Source organism: Miniopterus schreibersii, assembly GCF_964146895.1.
Source record: "Miniopterus schreibersii genome assembly, chromosome: 1".
Taxonomy (NCBI): domain Eukaryota; kingdom Metazoa; phylum Chordata; class Mammalia; order Chiroptera; family Miniopteridae; genus Miniopterus; species Miniopterus schreibersii.
Genome location: NC_138101.1, coordinates 120,852,370 through 120,871,774, shown reverse-complemented (window position 1 = coordinate 120,871,774; position 19,405 = coordinate 120,852,370). Strand labels below are relative to the sequence as shown.

The 19,405-nt window shown below is 40.9% G+C and overlaps 1 protein-coding gene across 1 annotated transcript; it reads left to right on the top strand.

Moving 5' to 3' along the window:
- The first annotated feature begins 4,284 nt into the window (after nucleotides 1-4,284).
- Nucleotides 4,285-18,588, top strand: PHYH (phytanoyl-CoA 2-hydroxylase). The gene is made up of 9 exons (XM_081151885.1): nucleotides 4,285-4,432; nucleotides 6,462-6,520; nucleotides 7,957-8,067; nucleotides 8,702-8,870; nucleotides 11,354-11,435; nucleotides 13,203-13,384; nucleotides 15,260-15,409; nucleotides 17,310-17,444; nucleotides 18,268-18,588. Exons 1-9 carry the CDS (start codon nucleotides 4,358-4,360, stop codon nucleotides 18,319-18,321), a joined length of 1,017 nt encoding a protein of 338 aa, XP_081008011.1. The 5' UTR covers nucleotides 4,285-4,357; the 3' UTR covers nucleotides 18,322-18,588.
- The last annotated feature ends 817 nt before the right edge of the window (nucleotides 18,589-19,405 follow it).

The window sequence follows — 19,405 nt, the reverse complement described above, 5'->3', positions numbered from 1 at the left end:
GTGTGTTTTTGTTTCCTTCACAGGATGGCAGTGGGGTTAGTGATATGTCAAAAGTCACCTCGTGAGACTTTTCATTGGGGTTGTCTCACCCAGTTAATCCAGGATGAACTCATCTATAGACCCCTAACTTATTTAATCATATCTACCAAGACCATTTTTCCAAACAAGGTCACAGTCATCCTTTCCAGGGGTTAGGAAGTGGACATATCTTTTTTTACGGGAGGGCATAATCTTAAGGGGGAAGATCAGGAATTCTGTTTTGAGGTGTCTGTTAGATATCCTAGTGACGATGTGAAGTAGGCAGCTGGATGCACACCATCTGGAGTGTTGGCTAGTACAGGGCAGGTACAGATTTGGGGATCATCAGTTTACAGAAGAAACTTAAAGTCATGAGAGCAGAGGAGATTTCTGAGGAAAGTAGTAGTGTTTGTAGAAAGAGATGTCAAAGGACTAAATTAGGAGCCCAGTGAATGAGGGAGAACCAGCAAATGAGGCTGAGAAGAAACGGAGTGAAGTGGCTTCCGTGCTGCCCTGGGTCCAGTAAGTTTTGAAATGAGAATCGGCCATTGGATGCGTGACATGGTGACCACTGGTGAACTTGAGGAGAGCAATTTCAGTGAAATGATGAGGGTAAAATATTGACTGACTTACAAAGAAAATGAGAAGAAATGGAGATAGTGAATTTATACATTGTTTTTCAAGTTTTGCTGCAAAAGGATGGAAAATGTGTGAGTGATAATTGGAAGAAGTGGAATCGATAAGGGGCTTGTATAAGATAGGGGAAATAACAGCATGCTTGTATGTTGATTGGGCGGAGGGGATAACCAACAAAGGCAGAAGAATTGCTGGAACAAGGTTCTAGAACAGTCCAGACAGGGATGGGAGTTAATGCCCAAGGGGAGGGCTGGGTCTCCGAGGAGTGCTGAATGGTCCTATAGTTGAAGAGAAAGCTGAGAATGGGCAGAGTTGCAGGAAGATGGCAAGTGTGCATGAATGAATTAAATGAACGTTAAACCTGCTACGGACTTACCTGGCATAGTCATATCTCCTTAGGAGGAAATGAATGGCATTTTGCAGGGGGATGGGACAGAGTGGGAAATGGCATTTTTTTAATCTGAAATTGATTATAATTTCTCATTCACATGATGACATTTTCTTAAGTGTGAACCACAGTTGAGCAATTTCCTCCAAGGTTTTCTTAGATCATACTCCTTTTTCTTAGCTGCTCAAATATGGCTATTATTTTAAAATATCATTTTCGCCCGGCCGGGCGTGGCTCAGCGGTTGAGCGTCGGTCAACCTAGGATCCAGGCAATCGGGGTTCGATTCCCGGTCAGGGCACATGCCCGGTTGCGGGCTCGATCAATGGCCCTCTCATCATTGATGTTTCTATCCCTCTCTCTCCCTCTCCTTTCCTTTCTCTGAAATCAATAAAGATATATTTTAAAAAAAAAACTTTAAAAAAATACCATTTTCTTTAACTTCTTATATATTTGGAGGAAACTGCTTCTTAAATGATTTTGAAAATTGTTTCAACATTTGTCTTCAAGGTTACTTTCAATATTTAGGCAAACTAAGCACAATACTTGAAGGGAGGAGGTAAATTTGAAATAATATTCAAAATTTCAAGTTTAGTAAGAAATGAATAAATACCAAATTCTAAAGGAGAAAGAAAAGATCATTCTTGTGATAATGTTTGCATTCCACTAATGTTCTGTTTCAATCATTCTAAAAATATTTTATATTAACACTATTACTAAAGATGACTACTTAAGGCATTTCCAAATAATCCAAATTGCTATTTTAAGAAACTAGCAAAATCCATCAAATTACCTCTTTACCTAAGGAGAAATTACTGTTTTAATTCCCCATGGGATCATAAATGAAAAATCTTAAACCCAACATCCTTCTAATTTAAAAAAAGGCAGATAACAATTGGAAGTGTTCAAGGATTTCCTTCATCTCTTTTAATAATCATAAACTTAAACACATCCTTTGTATAAATGCTTTATGGTAGGGAGGGCAGGGATTTTCACACACTTGTAAAATGAGAGTATTTTAAGGGAGCATTAAAATTACAGGTGTAGGTAGCTTGTATTTCTCATTGGTCAGGAAGGCCAAAACTTTCAGGGCCTGTGAGGATAAAAGTCTGGATCTTTAAATAATTCAGGTAGGTATAAATTGAATTTACATTTTTAGCTTTATTTTTCTCCTCCCAGCAGTCCCTACTTTTCATCAGGCGGGGGCAGTAAGGAGATGCCTATTTGTTCTCAGCACCTTTAGGGTTTTCCTCAGAAGCAGAAAGATGCAGATTCTATTTTCTGTACCTGCCAAAGGACAGATACTTCATTTTGCACTATGATAAACCTAAGTGCTTTTCCTTATCCAAGACAAGTTCCGGGTCAGGTTCAACCATGGGATGACCAGTCTGGGGGCATGAGGTTAGGAGCTAATGAGAGAAGGCCCAGGGCACTTCTGTTCGCCTACAGGAATCTGGGAGCCTGGGTAGGGAGAAATTATGGAAAAAAAATCAAGAACCCAGAGGTGAAGGCCACAGGGCAGGCCTTGCTCAGGGCCTTTCTCCTTCCTGCCTTGGAAAACAGGCAGTAGCTAAAAATTCAATGTCCTGGACTGCTTCTCTCCTTGACTATGGCAGTTTCATCATATTGTATAAAGTCATCATTTAAGAAATGATTACATTTATGAGGAGGAACATTCTGGAAGTAACTCTTTAAAGAAACAATGAAAAAAATGAGAGAAAAAAGAAACAATGAGATATTGGGTCCATCATCTGTAGACAGTGGAGGAAAAGAGATCTTACAGAAAGAATTTCTAGTTCTAACAGCTACTATGGAAAACAGTATGAAGGTTCCTCAAAAAATTAAATATAGAACTACCATATGACGCAGTAATCCTACTTCTGAGTATTTATTCAAAGAAATTGAAATCAGGATCTCAAAGAGATATCTGTACTTTCATGCTCATTACAGCATTATTATAATAGCCAAGATATGGAAATAACCTAAATGTCTACCCACAAATGAATGAGTAAAGAAAATGTGGTATATGCACACAATGGAATGTTATTCAGCTTTAATAAAGAGAGAGGGCCCTGGCAGGGTATGTAAGTGGTTAGAACATCATCCTAATACCCCAGATTCGATCCCTGGTCAGGACACATACAGGAATCAACCAATGAATGCATAAATAAGTGGAACAACAAATCGATGTTTCTCTTTCTGTCTCTTTCCCCTCCCTTTCTCTCTCTCTAAAATCAATAATAATAATTAATAATAATAATAAAGAGGGAAATCCTGCAATTGCCACAACATGGATGGACCTTGAGGGGTATATGCTAAGTGAGAAAAGCTAGTCACAGAAGGACAAAAACTACATGATCCCACTTACATATGGAATCTAAGAGTCAAACTCAATGAAGCAGAGTGGAATGGTGTTTGCTAGGGGCTGTGGGGAGAAGATAGAGAGGTGTTGGTCTAAGGGTACAAAGTTTCAGTTACACAAGATGAATAGTTCTGGAGATCTATAATACAGCTAACAATGCCGCATTGTATACCAAAAATTTGCTGAGAGAGATTTTGTGTTCATAGCATAAACACAAAAAATAATGATAAAGCATTCATGGTCTTGATGGTAGTGGCGGTGTCACCGGTGCAGAATCGGGGGAAAAAAAAAAAAATTCTAGCCGGGCTGGTATGGTTCTGTTGGTTGCGCCTGGTCCCATGAACCAGGAGGTCACAGCTCCGCTCCCGGTAGGGGGCGTGCGGAGGCAGCTAATCAGTGTCTCTCAATTGATGTTTCCATTTCTCCCTTTCCCTTCCTCTCTCTGAAATGAATAAAAACAAATTTTTAAAAATTCTAATTCTTTAGGAAATTTAAAATTATCCTGGACTGTGTGGGTCAGACATTTCAGTGAGTCATTTATTTCACACGCTTCTTTTAAAAGGACCAGCCAAACTGTTTCGAATATTTCTGACTGGACTCCCCCGAAATTAAATGCCTTTTAACAGCACATGTTACTTGTAGAGCTGAACATTTACATTGTTATTCTTTCAGAAGCTCAGTGGAAGGAATGGCCACGGGAATAAACTATCCGAAACTGTGCAGTTAAGAGTGTGGGCCACGCTCTGGCTCCAGCTCTTGTTGGGTGACCTTAACCCGGCCGCGGAGCCCTTCAGCACCCGGAAGGCGGCCGCCCCCCGCAGGCCCACGCAGGCCCGCGCGCTCGCCGGGCCGAGGGGCGTCGCCGGGCCCCGCCCAGGGCCGGAGGCGGGGCCGCCCCCAGAAGTCAAGTAGAGGCGGGGCCCAGCCGCCGGCCCAGCTGCCTCCCGCTGCGGCCATGGATGGGACGCGCGCCGCCGCTCGTCTGCGCGTCGTGCTGGGCCACCTCGGCTGCCGCTCGGCCGGGACTGTCGTATCCTTTGGGCTGCGCGGGGCTCAGGCTGGAAGGGTGGTGGTCTCCAGGGCGGTCGGTTCGTCCCCTTCCTCCGCGCCGGGGCCCGGGGATGGCCACAGCCCTTCGATAATCCCGGCGCAGGACAGGGGAAGAGGGCGCATCCTCGGGCGCCAGTGCTGGCTGCAGTGGGCGATGTGGCGTCACTCCGGTACCGGCCCCCGTAGGCGTCGATTTCCCTACTTGTCACCCAGGCTGCCTGCTCTCAGAGGCCTGGTCATTTTCTGAACTGGGCCGCGCGTGACCTAGAAACGTCACCGCGCAGTCGCCGGGGAGCGGGGCGCGGAGCAGCCGGAGGAGCGGGGGCGGCGCAGGGCCTCGGGGGACACCGCGCGCCCGCGCCCTTCGCGAGCTCGCCCCGCGCGCGCCCTGAAGAGCCCGGCGCCGCGACCCCTGCGAGTGGGCACTCTCCCGGAAAAGGGCCTGGCGCCCTGGGTCCGCCTCCTGCTTCGGCGTCAGAAGTTAGCCCGGGAGGGAATGGGGGTGGTGCGGGCTTGGGTCCAGAAGGATGTCACTACCGCATATGACACGGAAATCAAATTATTTCGTAGACTTGTGCTGCTGCTCAGATTAAGTGTTCTCTTTCAGGACGCACTTTTGGAAGCTCCCTACAAATTCTGCCTGGGATTGCTCCTTAAACGACCTGATTAGCCCCTGTCCGGCTGTACATAGGATCCTAAAATCTCATAAAATGACTATCTAGCTGTTTCTTTTACTTTCAGTATTGCTCTCCAGCTGAGTTCCAAGCAGCGATGTATCAGAACCACTGTAAATTTAAAATTTCGTCCATAGAATGATGAAGGGAACCCAGGGATTACATAATCTCATTTTATAGGTGAGAAATTTGAGGCTAGGAGAGATTAAAACCGGACCAAGGTCATTTAACTAAAGCAGTGATTTTCAAAATGCGGTCCCCAGACGGTCAACACCACGTGGAAGCTTGTTAGAAATGTAGATTTTCAAGCTCAGCTCAGACCTAGGAAATCAAAATACCTGGAGATGGGTCCACTTGCTGTTTCTGACCTATGCTCAATTAAGAGAACCACCACTATATTAAAACTAGACATTGCTAGAATTAAGGTTCCTCATCCAGTCTGTTAGTACTTTTAAAATTTGATACTCTGATCCTGCTGGTTCTTGTTATAATAATGTCAAGGTCAGAGCTTCATGTTTTCATCATGGTTTTTTTGTTTTGTTTTGCGCTGGAATACTGACCTTTGGCCTGCCTTTCCTTTGGACTATAACATTGTTCCCATGACATAAGATGTCATTTTAAAAAGAACATGTTTACGAGAGGTGACATTCTGAAAATAATTCTTTAAACTAAAGATATGAAAAAAATTAAGAAAAGAAACAATAGATGCTAAATCAATCTGTGGTTACTGGAGAAAAAAGAAAATTAGAAAGAATGACTAGTTCTTTAAGATATTTAAAATTATATTTGACTGTGTGGATCATAATTTTCTTCGAGTCGTTGCTTATTTTATAGGGTTTTTAAATGACCATCCAAACTGTTTCTTATATTTTGGACTGGACTTCAATGGAATTAAATACCTCTTTTGAATAGCATGTTTCTCCTTACTTCTAGAATTGAACCTTTAAATTTTTATTCATTCAGCAGTTTAAGTGGAAGGAATAGTAATGTGGACTAAAATAGATGGAAGTTATGAAATAAAGGTTGTGGGTGAAGTCTTGGCTCAGCCTTTTACTGTTGAGTGACCTTGGACCAGTTACTGAGCCCTCTAGGCCTAGTTTTCCTGCTCTGAGTGGCAGGACCAATAACAAAACTCATGAGGCTTCCAGCCCTCTCCTCAGGTGACTGGAAATGAAATGAAGTGCAGCAGTATGTAACTGTCAGAGGTTATGTGTGTAACCAGTTTGTTGATATCCATTTAGGACCTGTCTTCCCTTGTGAGAGCTAATCCAGCGCAGACTTGTTTCTAGAGAAGGTTGACACCTAAATTTTTATTCACCTTAATTCACATCCTAGATAGCTCAGCCCACTTCAGAGCTGATTTCTCCTGCCAGTTTCCATCCTCAACAATTCCAGTAAGTAGATCTAATTTTAATTTTTAACCATACAATGTATAAATAGGCTTTTCTAGTGGTAACTAGGATATAAAACAATATATCCTGTTGCCTGGTAAGAATTCATTATGCAAAGCCTCCATTTCTAGGACTTGTTCTAATTAGAACAATTATGGAAAACTTTGAAGATACTGACTTTAATTTTCTATCTGTATTTTAAAATTCAGAAAGGAGGAAAAATATCAGGAAGAGCACAATCTGGTTTTTAAAATTCGGGCATGGTATATCTTATTTAAATTCACCTGTCATATGGTCATAGGATATATCAGCTAGCATTTTTTGGTTTATCTTAAATTACCATTAAAGAGGGGGACATTTGATCTCCTTCGAGTATTCTTACAAAGCCACAGTTCCAACTAGAGGAATGGACTGGGTGATTGGAGTTTGTATGTCTGCTGTATACTTATTTGAATTTTGTTACTTTGGTTCTTCGGAGAATGCATGAACTAGACAATTAAAAATATAAAATCTACTGAATTTGTTTCCAATCTGCAAAACCATACCTATTCATTACAAAACAAAATTTAAAATCAGAGAAATAGAAGGAACCTTTCAAAATCATATCTAATTTCATTACATAAAGGAAATCACTGTTAAAAAATTTTTTGTAATTTTTGCAGTCTTTTTTTTTTTTTAATATATCTTTATTGATTTCACAGAGAGGAAAGGAAGGGGGAGAGAGGGATAGAAACATGAATGATGAGAGAGTCATTGATCGAGCCCACAACCGGGGCATGTGCCCTGCCCGGGAATCGAACCCCGACCGCCTGGATCCTAGGTTGACGCTCAGCCGCTGAGCCACACCTGGCCAGGCTGCAGTCTTTTTTTAAAAAAATAGTGCCTGAGCTTTATAAGTATAATCATATTTTATTATAATAAGCATTGTCCCTGCTATTATATGCTGTTCATTTTTTAAAAAATATGTCTTTATTGATTTCAGAGGGAGGGAGGAAGGAAGAGGGAGAGAGAGAGATAGAAACATCAATGATGAGAGAGAGTCATTGATCAGCTGCCTCCTGCATGCCCCCTGCTGGGGATCCAGCCCACAACCCAGGCATGTGCCCTGACCGGGAATCGAACCACGATCTCCTGGATCATAGGTTGATGCTCAGCTGTTGAGCCACACCATCCAGGTTGTACTGTTCATTTTTAATGCCTGAGTCACATCCCATTGAGTGTCGATGATATAATTAGTTGATTCTTCCATTTCTTCATGACAGTAGTTAATGCTTTAGATTTAAAGCTTTAATTTTATTTATTTTTTCAGATTATTTCCTTAAAGTCTTTGAAATAGAAATGCTGGGCAAAAGAGTATCACCATTTCTTGGGTTCTTGATACATACTGTTAGATTGTGATTTTTAAATTGGACTTATTTGAGCTTTATTTTCTCCTTTAGGTATACTCGGGATAATAACGTTCTAAGCCTAGAACAGAGAAAATTTTATGAAGAAAATGGGTTTCTTGTCATTAAAAATTTGGTATCTGATGCTGATATTGAACGCTTTAGGTATAGTAACTATTTGTTATTTTACAGAAATATGTGTTTTATGCCTGTGATGGGAATATAGTAAGATTAGCTTGTGCACTTTTAGACGTTGCTCAGTGATTTGGTTCCTTAGGAAGTGGTCAGGCACGTGGGCTCTGGAGCCAGACTGGCTGCCCTTATCTTAGCCCCAACACTTAACAATTGTGTGTCCTGGGGCAATTTACTGAACCTTTCCATGTCTCTGTGAAATGGGGATAATAACAATATTTATGTCCTAGAGTTGTTATTAGGACTAAATAAGATAAAAATATTGAGACAAGACTTCGAACAGGCCAGGCATGTGGTAAGTGCTGTGGAAGTCTTTGCTGTTATTCTTCAGATGTAACCAAATCATAGTATATTTCTCCAAATGGTCTAAGCTAAGAAATATTTGAATCCTGGTGGTGAATTCCAGCCTCACCATTAGGCAAGGACTTCTGAGTTGGCATTTTCTCCTTTCCATCAGAATTATTCAACCTGGGGCTGGAGGCCAACTTAGTGCAGAGAGAACACTCCCCTTCCCCCCTCCCCCATCTGTGTATTTTTCCCAGAAGAGGGCCAGACAAGTACTTGGAGACAGCAGTAATGACATCATTTGCTAATTTAAATTTTCTAGGGCTGAGTTTGAAAGAATCTGCAGACAGGAGGTAAAACCAGCTGGATTAATGTTAATGAGAGATGTGACCATTGCACAATCCAAATGTGCTCCAAATGAAAAAGTGATTGCCAAGGTCCAAGATTTCCAAGAAGATGAAGAACTCTTCAGATACTGCACTCTCCCTGAGGTTCAAGACCTTGCATTTTTTCTCTCTAAGCTAATAGCCCATCTGCACGCTTGCCTCTGAAATCTGTTCTTTTTACTTTACCTAGCGCCTTTCTGCTGTGGCCCTAGAGCAGTGGTTCTCAGTGGGAGATGGCATTTGCAGTGCCTGGAGATATGCTTGGTTGTCACACATGAACAAGGAGGGATGGTGTGCTATTGGCTTCTAAGGCAAAGAAGCCAGGGATATTGCTAATGGGGTCTAGGATTCTATAATGCACAGAATAGCCCCCCCAAAACAAATGGTTATTCAGCCCTAAATGTCAGTAGTACCCAGATCGAGAAACCCCACTCTAGACTTGCTAATTATCTTTGGTTGAAAAGGGCAGGAATTCTGTGTTAAAGAGAGAGTCTTTCTTATACTCGATACAGGCATATCAAAGGGTGAAATTGCTGTAAGTCCATTTCTTTTTTTCTTTTTGTTTTATGAATCTGGGCAGCAGAGTTGTGAGTTCGATTTTAATTTTAAACTAGTTTTAAAAAATCACTACTCTTTAAAAGCAATTCATACTTATGAAAATATCCAAGTAGTGCAGAGGGGCATACAATGAAATGTAAAGTCTCCCACGCATAGCCTTACTGCTCAGCTTTTTTATGTATTCATCTAGAATTATTTTGTGTATGTGCAAGCATATTTGTATACTCCCACCTTGTAACATGGGAACATACTGGTTACCTTGTTTTTTCCATTTCTGGTAGGTCTTAGACATCTTTCCCTTAGTATCTCTGGATCTACTTATACTTTGAAACTGCTGCGCATTATTCCGTTGCACACACGTAGCACAGTTCATGAACCATTCATTTAGAATGGTTTCAAAGAAGACATTACATATAGTACTTATTAGAAGTTATAACCCAAGAGCTGTTAGAGAATTTGATTCATGAAGAAAGGCTGTACAGGTAGGTTTATGATGTCCAGCCCCCTGCGGTGGTGACTGTCAGGGAGGTGGCCCTTCAGAACCATCCATTCACCTCAACTTCATGTTGTGTGATGGGCGTGGAAGCTGTGTGGGTGGGTCAAGGACGAAAAGCTCAACTTTGGAGACAACTTGTGGTAAGTGAGGCATTGTCAGGATTTTCAAGTTCCCTACATCTCTAAAGTACGAACCATGCATCTGGTGCTTCGTGCAATAATTTTAGAAGGTATGCAGTATTTTAGTAGCTATCTAGTTTAACGTGTATTGAAAAAATAGCCAGCACATCTAAACCATGATTTCAAGAATATTATTAATCAGGATAAGACTAAGTAAAGGGATTCAAAGAAATTATTAGCTAACTATATTGGAAAATTCTGTGAAGTATGGCAGAAATGCTGAGGATGGCTCTTAAATGACTGAGGTTTAGAAAATAGTGACCTAAGTGAAAAACAAATGAAAAAATGACAGTCTTTATAAAAATCAAGTATTGGGCCTGACTCCTAGGATTTTTGTATCATTTCAAGTGTTTCACACACATATTACCAATATTCCTTATACACAAGAGATCAAATAGTGAGAAACCATTTTTTGGAGTCAGACAGAATTGGAGTTTGAATATCAACTTTTTCATGTAACTGGCTTTGCCAACTTGGGCACCTTATTAGCCTCAGGCTTACTCATGTGAGACATTCATTTTAAAGGATTATGCATTAACGGGAACATTAATTTTCAGGGATTACTGTAAGGCTTAATTGCGCTAATGGATAAAGCCCCTGCAGGTAGTAGGCGTTCAGGCAGGTAGTGGAGTTCTTTCTGCTTTTCCCCCCTCCCAAGGAGGGTTAGGTGCTGGAGGCAGCACCCGTCTGCCACTGCCGGAACCTGTGACTAGTTCAGCCCTCCTTGTCACATGCTCTCCTCCCAGCTTATTCCTCAGAGCATGTGTCTCAGTCACAACCGCCCATGTCACTATTTGTTTAGCATCTTTCTCCCCACCAGACTATAATATAAATTCTATGAGTTCCCTGTCGTGTCCCGGTTTCCCGTCACTCTGCCCAGTTCACAGACCTCAGTAAAGAGCTAAGTGAATGGTCACCCTGACTTTGAAGGGCCTTCTGAGCTGCTGTTCCCCTTTCCTCTGGGCTCCTCCCAGCAGCTGCAAGTGGGCTGGGCCCTGCCATGGTCCCTTCCTATGAACAGTCTCCATGAAGGAAGAGGAAGCGGGCTTCTCACAGGCAGCTGTGGTCAGCTTTGACTGAAGGAAGGGCATATTCGTCTTTCCTAGTCGATCTCTCATAGACACCTCTCTCTCTTGTAGAAAAAGTGGTTAAGTTTCCAACAGGCTCCCAAAAGCCTGTTAGAAATTTCCAGTGATTTCCAAGTGCTGACTTTTTTAGGCTTTGTTTGCAATGTTGTAAGATACCAACTGGCTTTTTTAAACTGTTGTCATCTTGGTTCTCATAAAGATAGTTGTACTTTGTGCCACTTGCCTGTGCATCTGATGTCTCATGAACTTTCCCCCTCTTTCCTTTAGATTCTGAAATATGTGGAGTGTTTCACTGGACCCAACATTATGGCCATGCATACCATGCTGATAAACAAGCCTCCTGATTCTGGTAAAAGGCTCTTATTTGTTAAGGAGAAGAAAAAAATGTTTCATTAAAATACATAATGTTGATGTTCTAATTATAGCCATGTGTATAAGTGCTAAACTTTGCATAAATAAAAATGTGTACTGTTAAAAAAGAGACAATAGGCCTAAAATGGAGTCACCTGTGCTCTTCATGTAAGTAAACTGAGACTTAATACCTAACCTAATTGCAGTTTCAGTTCCCCCCAGGAATAAAATCTTAACCAGTCAGTCTGGGATTTCCTGGTCAGCACTAGTGAGGTAATCTGCCTGATAGACCCCCTGCCTTCCCCTAAATGAAGGTGACCCTGCCTGAAACAGTCCTCTTCTCTAGCATCGTTCTTGTCCCTCCACCATCTGCCTTCCATTTGGTACAGCTCCTCAGAACTGCTTTCTATCTGCTACATTGGATGCTGCTCAATTCATAAATCATTCACTAAAGCCAATTAGATCTTTAAATTTACTCAGTTGAATTTTGTTTTTTACATTTCAGATGTTAACTGTAGGATTATTATTTCTGGATTTTTCAGATGACAGGATTCTTAAAAATTCAGGTTAATAAACAACTGTTTATATAACATAAGCTCCTGTTATTCAGCATCTCTAAGCTTTATTAACCATTCTCACTCGTGATAGTGTGGATTCTGCCTTCCTGATCTGAAGACATTATTATTATGAACAAAATTAAAACTTTTTATAAATCACATACTACAGTTCTTAAAATGTCTTGTGCTTGCTAAAATATAGCTTCTGAAACCTCACTCCATGAGAAACTGATTTGGAAGGTAGAACCCAGGAATCTGTATTTTATTAACCATCCCTAGGTATTCTTATGCAGATGGCTATTGGGCCATGCTGAGAAATTCTGCTCTACCAGCAGTAATAAATTGGCCATTAGAGACACTTTAATGTTTTCTACTTTTTCTTCCTCCCAATGGCCAGGAAAGGTTTATGTGATAGGCCTGTAGCTTAACATCACCAAGTCTCTCTCTCCCTGTCTAGCCTGGAGAGATCAGGTGGCCTGGGCAATCAGATTCAGAGAGCAAAGCCAGGGGAAATGTGAATGTGGTCCTGGTATCTCTGATTCTACACAGTGATTACACACCAAATGCTTCTAGTTTGGTAGCAAAACCTCTTAGAGGCCTTTTTATTTAGTAGCTAAATTATTTTTGCAGACTATCAGAGGACCTCAAAGTTGACCACTCTCTTCAGGGTAATTAATCAAACTTTTTTTTTGCCCGGCCGGGCGTGGCTCAGTGGTTGAGCATCGACCTAGGATCCAGGTGATCGGGGTTCGATTCCCGGTTAGGTTACATGCCTGGGTTGCGGGATCAGTGACTCTCTCATCATTGATGTTTCTATCTCTCTCTCCCTCTCCTTTCCTCTCTCTGAAATCAATAAAGATATATTTATTAAAAAAAACAAAAAAAAACCTTTTTTTGAATACTAGGCTCTGTGCCGAAACCAGAGTTAGAAAGGAAGAAAGCACAATAGAGATGATGACATATGTATGACTTGCTAGAAAATAGTGTGTGTAAGTACTCGGCTACCAGAAACTCAGAAGGAAGTATAGGATCTAGAGTCCCTGTAGTGATTCGATATTCCAATTTGATGCTTATCTCTTGAGGCAGATTTTCTAGAATATTGCTTCATTTGTTTGGTTTTTGCAGGGGTGGGTCATTATCCTGGTTTTTCAGGCAAAAGAGAAGAATTTTGAGACTCAAGCATCTTCTAACAGCAAGTTCCATTTCAGGCAAGAAGACATCCCGCCATCCTCTGCACCAGGATCTGCACTACTTCCCCTTCAGGCCCAGCGATAGCATTGTTTGTGCTTGGACAGCCATGGAGCACATTGACCGGAACAACGGCTGCCTGGTGGTGCTCCCAGGCACACACAAAGGCACCCTGAAGCCTCATGATTACCCTCAGTGGGAGGTAGGTCTGCCTAGCAGCTGAGTCTTGATCACAATCTTTCCTTGTTTTGATTTCCCATCGGTATACATAAAGAGCTTTACCAACGAGATGGCATTTCCTTTCGTAGCAAAACATTGGTCTAGGATTTGGAATTACAGGATCAGGGAAAATTCAAGGATGTTAGATAAAATACTCATTTTTACACTTTATACAAGGGTTTGAAAGCCAATCAACATGGGGAACTTTGGTAGGTGTTTTAGGATCCCAGATTATAGAGCATAATTGCAAAGGTGAGACATAAACATTGCAAGACCAGATGCCTGTGCCAAGTGGCAAGTAAGTCTTAACACAGTGATTGATGGCTCTCGGAGTGAAAAAGAGGGAGGGATCATCTCCTTCCAGCTGGAGAGGCCAGTGGAGGCTCTGGGTAGGACGGAGCAGTATTCCTTTGTATGGCTGCCCTGCAGTTCTACTGTTTATGGATTCAACTGTTGATGCAGGAGGACTGTTAAATACATTTGAGCTCATGAGTGATGAGATCAGATTGGTTCCTCAAGAATGATAATCTTGGGGTGTGCACAGGATGTCTTGGAGATGTAGGGGTCCGGAGGCAGAGAAACCAGAGAGGAGGCTTTAGTGTTTTAGGTATAAGGCAATAACATCTTGAACCCACATGATGATGGTCAGAAAGAGAAGAGCAACTGTTGAGGCAGGAAGAATGAATGTGATTCTGTAGGAAGGAAAGAGGATATGGCTTTAAGGACTTCTGTCTCAGTGAGAATTCTTGTGCTGATGATTAGCTCTAAGTAAAAAAAAACTGAGTCTAGAATCTGATATAAAATCTGAAATTATGAGGTTTGCCTGTTAAGGTGAGGTTTAGGGAAGGTTTGGTGCAAGCAAAAGGGAGTGTTTTGGAGAGCCACAGGGTCACGCTGAGCCTCTGGAAGGCTGGTAAGGCCTGATGGGTGGGCAGGAAGTCGCGTTGTTGCTCGGTGGGAAGAGTGGGGTTGGGGCAGTTGAACCCTGACTGTGTCTGGTCTCTTCCATCCTCTGTTCTGATTTGAAACCAAGTGGCAGCAGTGGGAGGTCAGATTGGCTTAGTTTGTGTCACATACCCACCCTGGCCAGGAAGGAAGTGCACTGGATCGAAGTCCTAACACAGTCCAACAGGGAAGCAGTTATTCCTCAAAAGGGGTTTGGGACAGTCTTGGAAGGGGAAGGGGATATACTGCACTGCCTCTGCCCTAGAACAGCAACCCCGATCCCCCCCCCTCATAAAGGCTTGTAAACTTTAAATCACTTCTCACTGTAGTTTTAAATAAAGACATAACCATTACCTAAAGCAATAACTAACTTTGGAAATAGTTATAAACAAATGCAATGTTTTAATTTGCAATTCTTCCTTCTTTACTCTGGATGTGACATGAGTGGTTTCTGAGCTCAGAAAAATTGAGTATTTTTTGTCCCCTAGTTTGGGAGAGTAGCTTCCCAGAGATACTCCTGAGTAATAGAAGAATGAAGTATGCAAAATTGTAGAGGAGACTATCATGCTAGGAAAGAATGATCAAGATTCGAGCTAGAAAGGAGTTCTGCTTTAAGCAAAAAATTCAAAGCTGATCTAGATCTTCATTTATTATTCAGTAAAGAAGGGTAGGTGGAAATTACAAAGTTTTCGTTTGGTCAAAAAAAAAAGTGTGATTTTAATATCAGCAGGTGACTTTTTAAAACCAGACATCTGAGAAGCTTTTGTATATTTATAGTTTTTTAAAAGAATCTGATTTATTTATCTCCTTTTTTTAGAAGAACTTAGAGGACCTTTGCTTTTCCTGATGATCAATAATGTTTGTAATTACTGGCTTCCTCAAATACAGACTTGGCTTCTCTTATGTGTTCTAGGGGGGAGTAAACATAATGTTCCACGGGATCCAGGACTATGATGAAAATAACCCCCGGGTGCATCTAGTGATGGAGAAGGGAGACACCGTTTTCTTTCACCCTTTGCTCATCCATGGATCTGGTCAGAACAGAACTGCAGGATTCCGGAAGGTTTGCATTAGCATCACTGCACTGTCCAGAGTTAAATGTTAGACACAAAAAGGCCAAGTTCTATTGAAATTTAAAAGATTTGTGACTTTGAATTAAACTAGCCTTTAGTCCAATTTAATTACCAGGAAATATATTTGCCTACCTCATGCTGTTTTTACTCGTATCAGTAAGAAGCCAGGTGACCTCAGGATCCCAACCCTGATGCTATCGAATCATGGTCATTCGTGATTTGCTTCAGAGCAAGAACTTAGTTGGGAGCTGACAGCTGTGCCTCAGAGGCAGAAACCATTGCTGACATATAAAATAATAAAATTTGAATGTATATAGCTCATAGTAGCCATATGAGGAAAGTTTATAGTATCATCGCTATTGAGAAAAATATTGATCAGAAAGAAATGTTCTGAATTGGCTGTCTAGAAATCAGATTTAGCAGGCAGCCATTGTTTTCACTCCTCAGTCTGAGAGTATTTTAAACTTAATGATTTCATTGCTTACATTAAAAACTGACAAATTTTTCATAAATTCCCAGATCTCTCATTTCTCTAAAATTCAGCACATCTGGCAGTACTGTAGACTCACATTTTCCCCATGATGACATGACTGTCAATACTAAATATTGGGGGCTTCTTTGGGGCCTAGTGAGGCTGTTCGTTTGTTACACCAACCCCAGTTGTCTCCCTGAGGCAAAGGTTAGTTGCTAGATTTCATCTTTCATTCATTCAGATTTCCACCAGGCTCAGCAGGGCCCGGGGAAGGATGAGGTGAGAAGGCACTCTCCTTTCACAGGCAAAATTGAAAGGGATGGTGACTAAAAAAAACAACCTAAAAAACCCAGTTAAATAATATTCTTTACAATAATATTTTAAAAAATCAAAATTACCGCAAAAAAATCTATGATGAGCCCAGTGTCAAAATTTTAAATAAAGACAAGATCAGGTTCTTCGTCGGCACAACCTTCAGCGCTGTGCAGAGGGGCATAGGCACCACAGTATAAAGAATACGTTTAATATACTGAGTTTGAAATTTCTCAATATTTTTTCAACTACTTTAATGTTTGGAAAAACACTAACCTTTAAAAACAACTACATAAAAACATGTATAAAGGATGCACATTTTGCCCCAGGCTCCAGTGTGGCTTGGCATGGTACTGGGGCTCCCATGGGACATGGAGTTTGTGACTCCAATGCCTGGAAATGTGATGTTTTGGGCAAAGTAGTAAGTCCTCTGACAAGTGTGGTCACCTTAAGATAAGTAACATGTGACCAGAAGGTGAGTTTTAAGTACTGCCTTGCAGCACGTCTATTAATAACTTTTCAAGAATGGAAAGAGCCAAGTAACTCCTGTCTTGCCTTCATAAGGAAACAAGATACATATCTTGTATGAATACTGTTAGACTATAAATGTCCTTTTGATTCGAGAAGGGTGTGTGTGTATTATTTTCCTTTGCAAGTTTTTTTTTTCCTTCATAACCTGTGGCCATTGAAATAACAACCCATCGCAAACTTGATTGAGTAACTTCTGTGACTAAGAAGATGATGAAAAACCCTAGAATACGTTCCCTTTTAGCACTTGGGGATATCCACTCCTTTAGAAAAATCAAATGTTAAAAAGTTAAAGACCTCTGACTTAATGGAATTATGTTCCCTGCCCCATAAATGCCTTTTGAAAATAAATATTACAGCTATTTAAAAACCTCTTGTAATTTCTCAAGTAGCCTTTAGCTGGGAGGGAAAAACCTACTGAGCAACAAAGAGACTGATTTAAGACACAATGGTGGAACAGCTTTCAATCTAGAAACTGAATGCTGAGTGAAATAACTAACTTTCCAAAAGTAAACCTTGCTTGGTTGCTGGTGTTGATGGGATTTTCCCCCTAATATTAATTGTTTCACTTTGCCCAGGCAATTTCCTGCCATTTTGCCAGTGCCAACTGCCACTACATCGACGTGAAGGGTACCAGTCAAGAAAACATTGAGAAGGAAATGGTGTCGTTAGTAGAAAAATTGCATGGAATGAAAGAAGGTATAACCCTGAAGGTATGTGTTTGAAATGAAAAGGTAAAGATCTTGACATTTTTCTTTTCTTCAGACGCTTACTAATTCTCATAGCTGATCTAATTTGAGGGTGTAAAGTGCTTGGGTTGAGAGCTCGCTGCAGAAACGTGGCTGAGACCCACTAGAATAACTGTGGGAGTCGGTTTGAACTTGCTTCCTCAGTGTGGGGGAGCTGAGAATGTGCTGGCTTCCTTACATCTTTGGGTTGTCCTGGAGTATGCGAGCTACCTTGTTCCAGGACAGACAGGTAGGAAAGAAAATAGAAAACAGATTTAGAGGAAGGAAATGAAGGACAAAAGACTACCTTCGGAATGACACAAGAGAAGTTGAAGGTTTGGACTAGCAATCACAGTCCTCCTTTATTTGCACAGAATAAATTTGAACATTATATGTGTGGAGGTCCAATAAGACTCCCAGGAGGCAATTCGAAGGCAAGTGTTTGTTTGGGTCACTTTGCACTTGCAGTTTAATGAGAGGCACAGTTTGCATATAGCAGAGATTAAAGATCATTAATGCTTATCAATAAGAGATGTGAGACAATATTTCATATGCTTTCCTAATTCATACACATCACTTGTAAATTATTTGTTTTTAATTAGTGGACATTCAGTACTGATGAGGATCAATAGAAAAATTATCAGTCAAGGCAAATAAACATATTTGCTTTGTAGACTCTGTATAGTTTAGCCTCTGAACCAAGAAACTGATCATATATATATGTGTGTGTATAGTTCAAGCTTTCTTTTATGGTTAAGAGACAAATCAAACTGTTTCATAAACTCATTTTGTTTGGCATTATTTCCAGGATATTTGGAGTTTTCGAGGACGGCTTGTGAAAGGACAAAGAGTCAGCCTTTGAAACAGCCCTTTGCTATAACTCTTTTAAAGAAAATCAAAATTAAACAAGGTGTCTAAGGAAATATTTTCTTAATGAGATGACATAATCTTTTCTATCACTTGTTAACAAATCAAAATGCATGTATCAGGTACTATCGCCTGTGGGTAGTTTTGCAGTTCAGCGGTGTTGCTTTCATGAATGTAAAAGCAGTAAAAGTGAAACAGTATTGTATTAAGGAAAATGAAGTTAGGGCTGCAACCAAATAAAGGTGATTTCTGTATCATTTAAGTGTGTTAAATCCATGTTTTTCATTCAATTAGCTCTTTACCCAAGCAGAAATGAATGCTTTGAAACCCAGGGTGTGTTGAGTTTTGCATCCCTCTCCTGGAAAACACACCACCTACTTATTTCATGTCACAAGAGACTTCTTTTCAAATACAGAGCAATGTGTAGCACAGGCACAGTTACTGGAGGGCATAGGAAGGTGTCACGGAGTAAGAACATGGTGGATGCTCATGCTCTGACCCAGGATTCCTCCCATGACTTCAGCCCAACCACTCTCGCTGGGAGAATGGACTGAACCAACCAAGTCTTTCTGATGGAGGAAGACAAGGGTAACATCTGCTATTTCTAATGGGTAGGGTAGCTGAAAACCTTCAGTGTTTATGAATGAAATCTAACTTCTTTCAAGGTACAGGGAAATTTTTAGATACTTCTGGTTTGGATTTTGAAAGAGTAGAAACTGGAGGAATTTACTGTAACAGAGCATGGTCTCTTTCTATACCAGCTGAGGGCAGCAAGGAGATGCAGTACCTTTTTTTTTTTTTTCCAGTTTAGTAAGAAAGAGAATTCCTTTCTTGTCATTCTGCCAAGCACAAGTTTTCTTACATCTAGTTTCACTGTTTTTTGTTGATTTCTCTTGTAAGGACATCCAGTTTAAGCTCAGTTCTAGCTGAAAACTGGGAGAACAAGATTATCACTGACAGGGTATAAGGAAACTGGTTTATGGAATAAATGAAAAGAAAATGTACATACATAAGGAATGCCACACTGTTCAGCATTCCTGGGCATTTTGTCCTTGGAACCAAAGAGAGCTGATCTTTAA

What these genes read in the sequence shown, in the direction of transcription:
- PHYH (XM_081151885.1), top strand. Translation starts at nt 4,358, where the DNA reads ATGGATGGGACGCGCGCCGCCGCTCGTCTGCGCGTCGTGCTGGGCCAC. An exon ending in GCTGATATTGAACGCTTTAG is followed by an intron (nt 8,068 to 8,701) that starts GTATAGTAACTA and finishes TAAATTTTCTAG; the next exon opens with GGCTGAGTTTGAAAGAATCT. An exon ending in GAACTGCAGGATTCCGGAAG is followed by an intron (nt 15,410 to 17,309) that starts GTTTGCATTAGC and finishes CACTTTGCCCAG; the next exon opens with GCAATTTCCTGCCATTTTGC.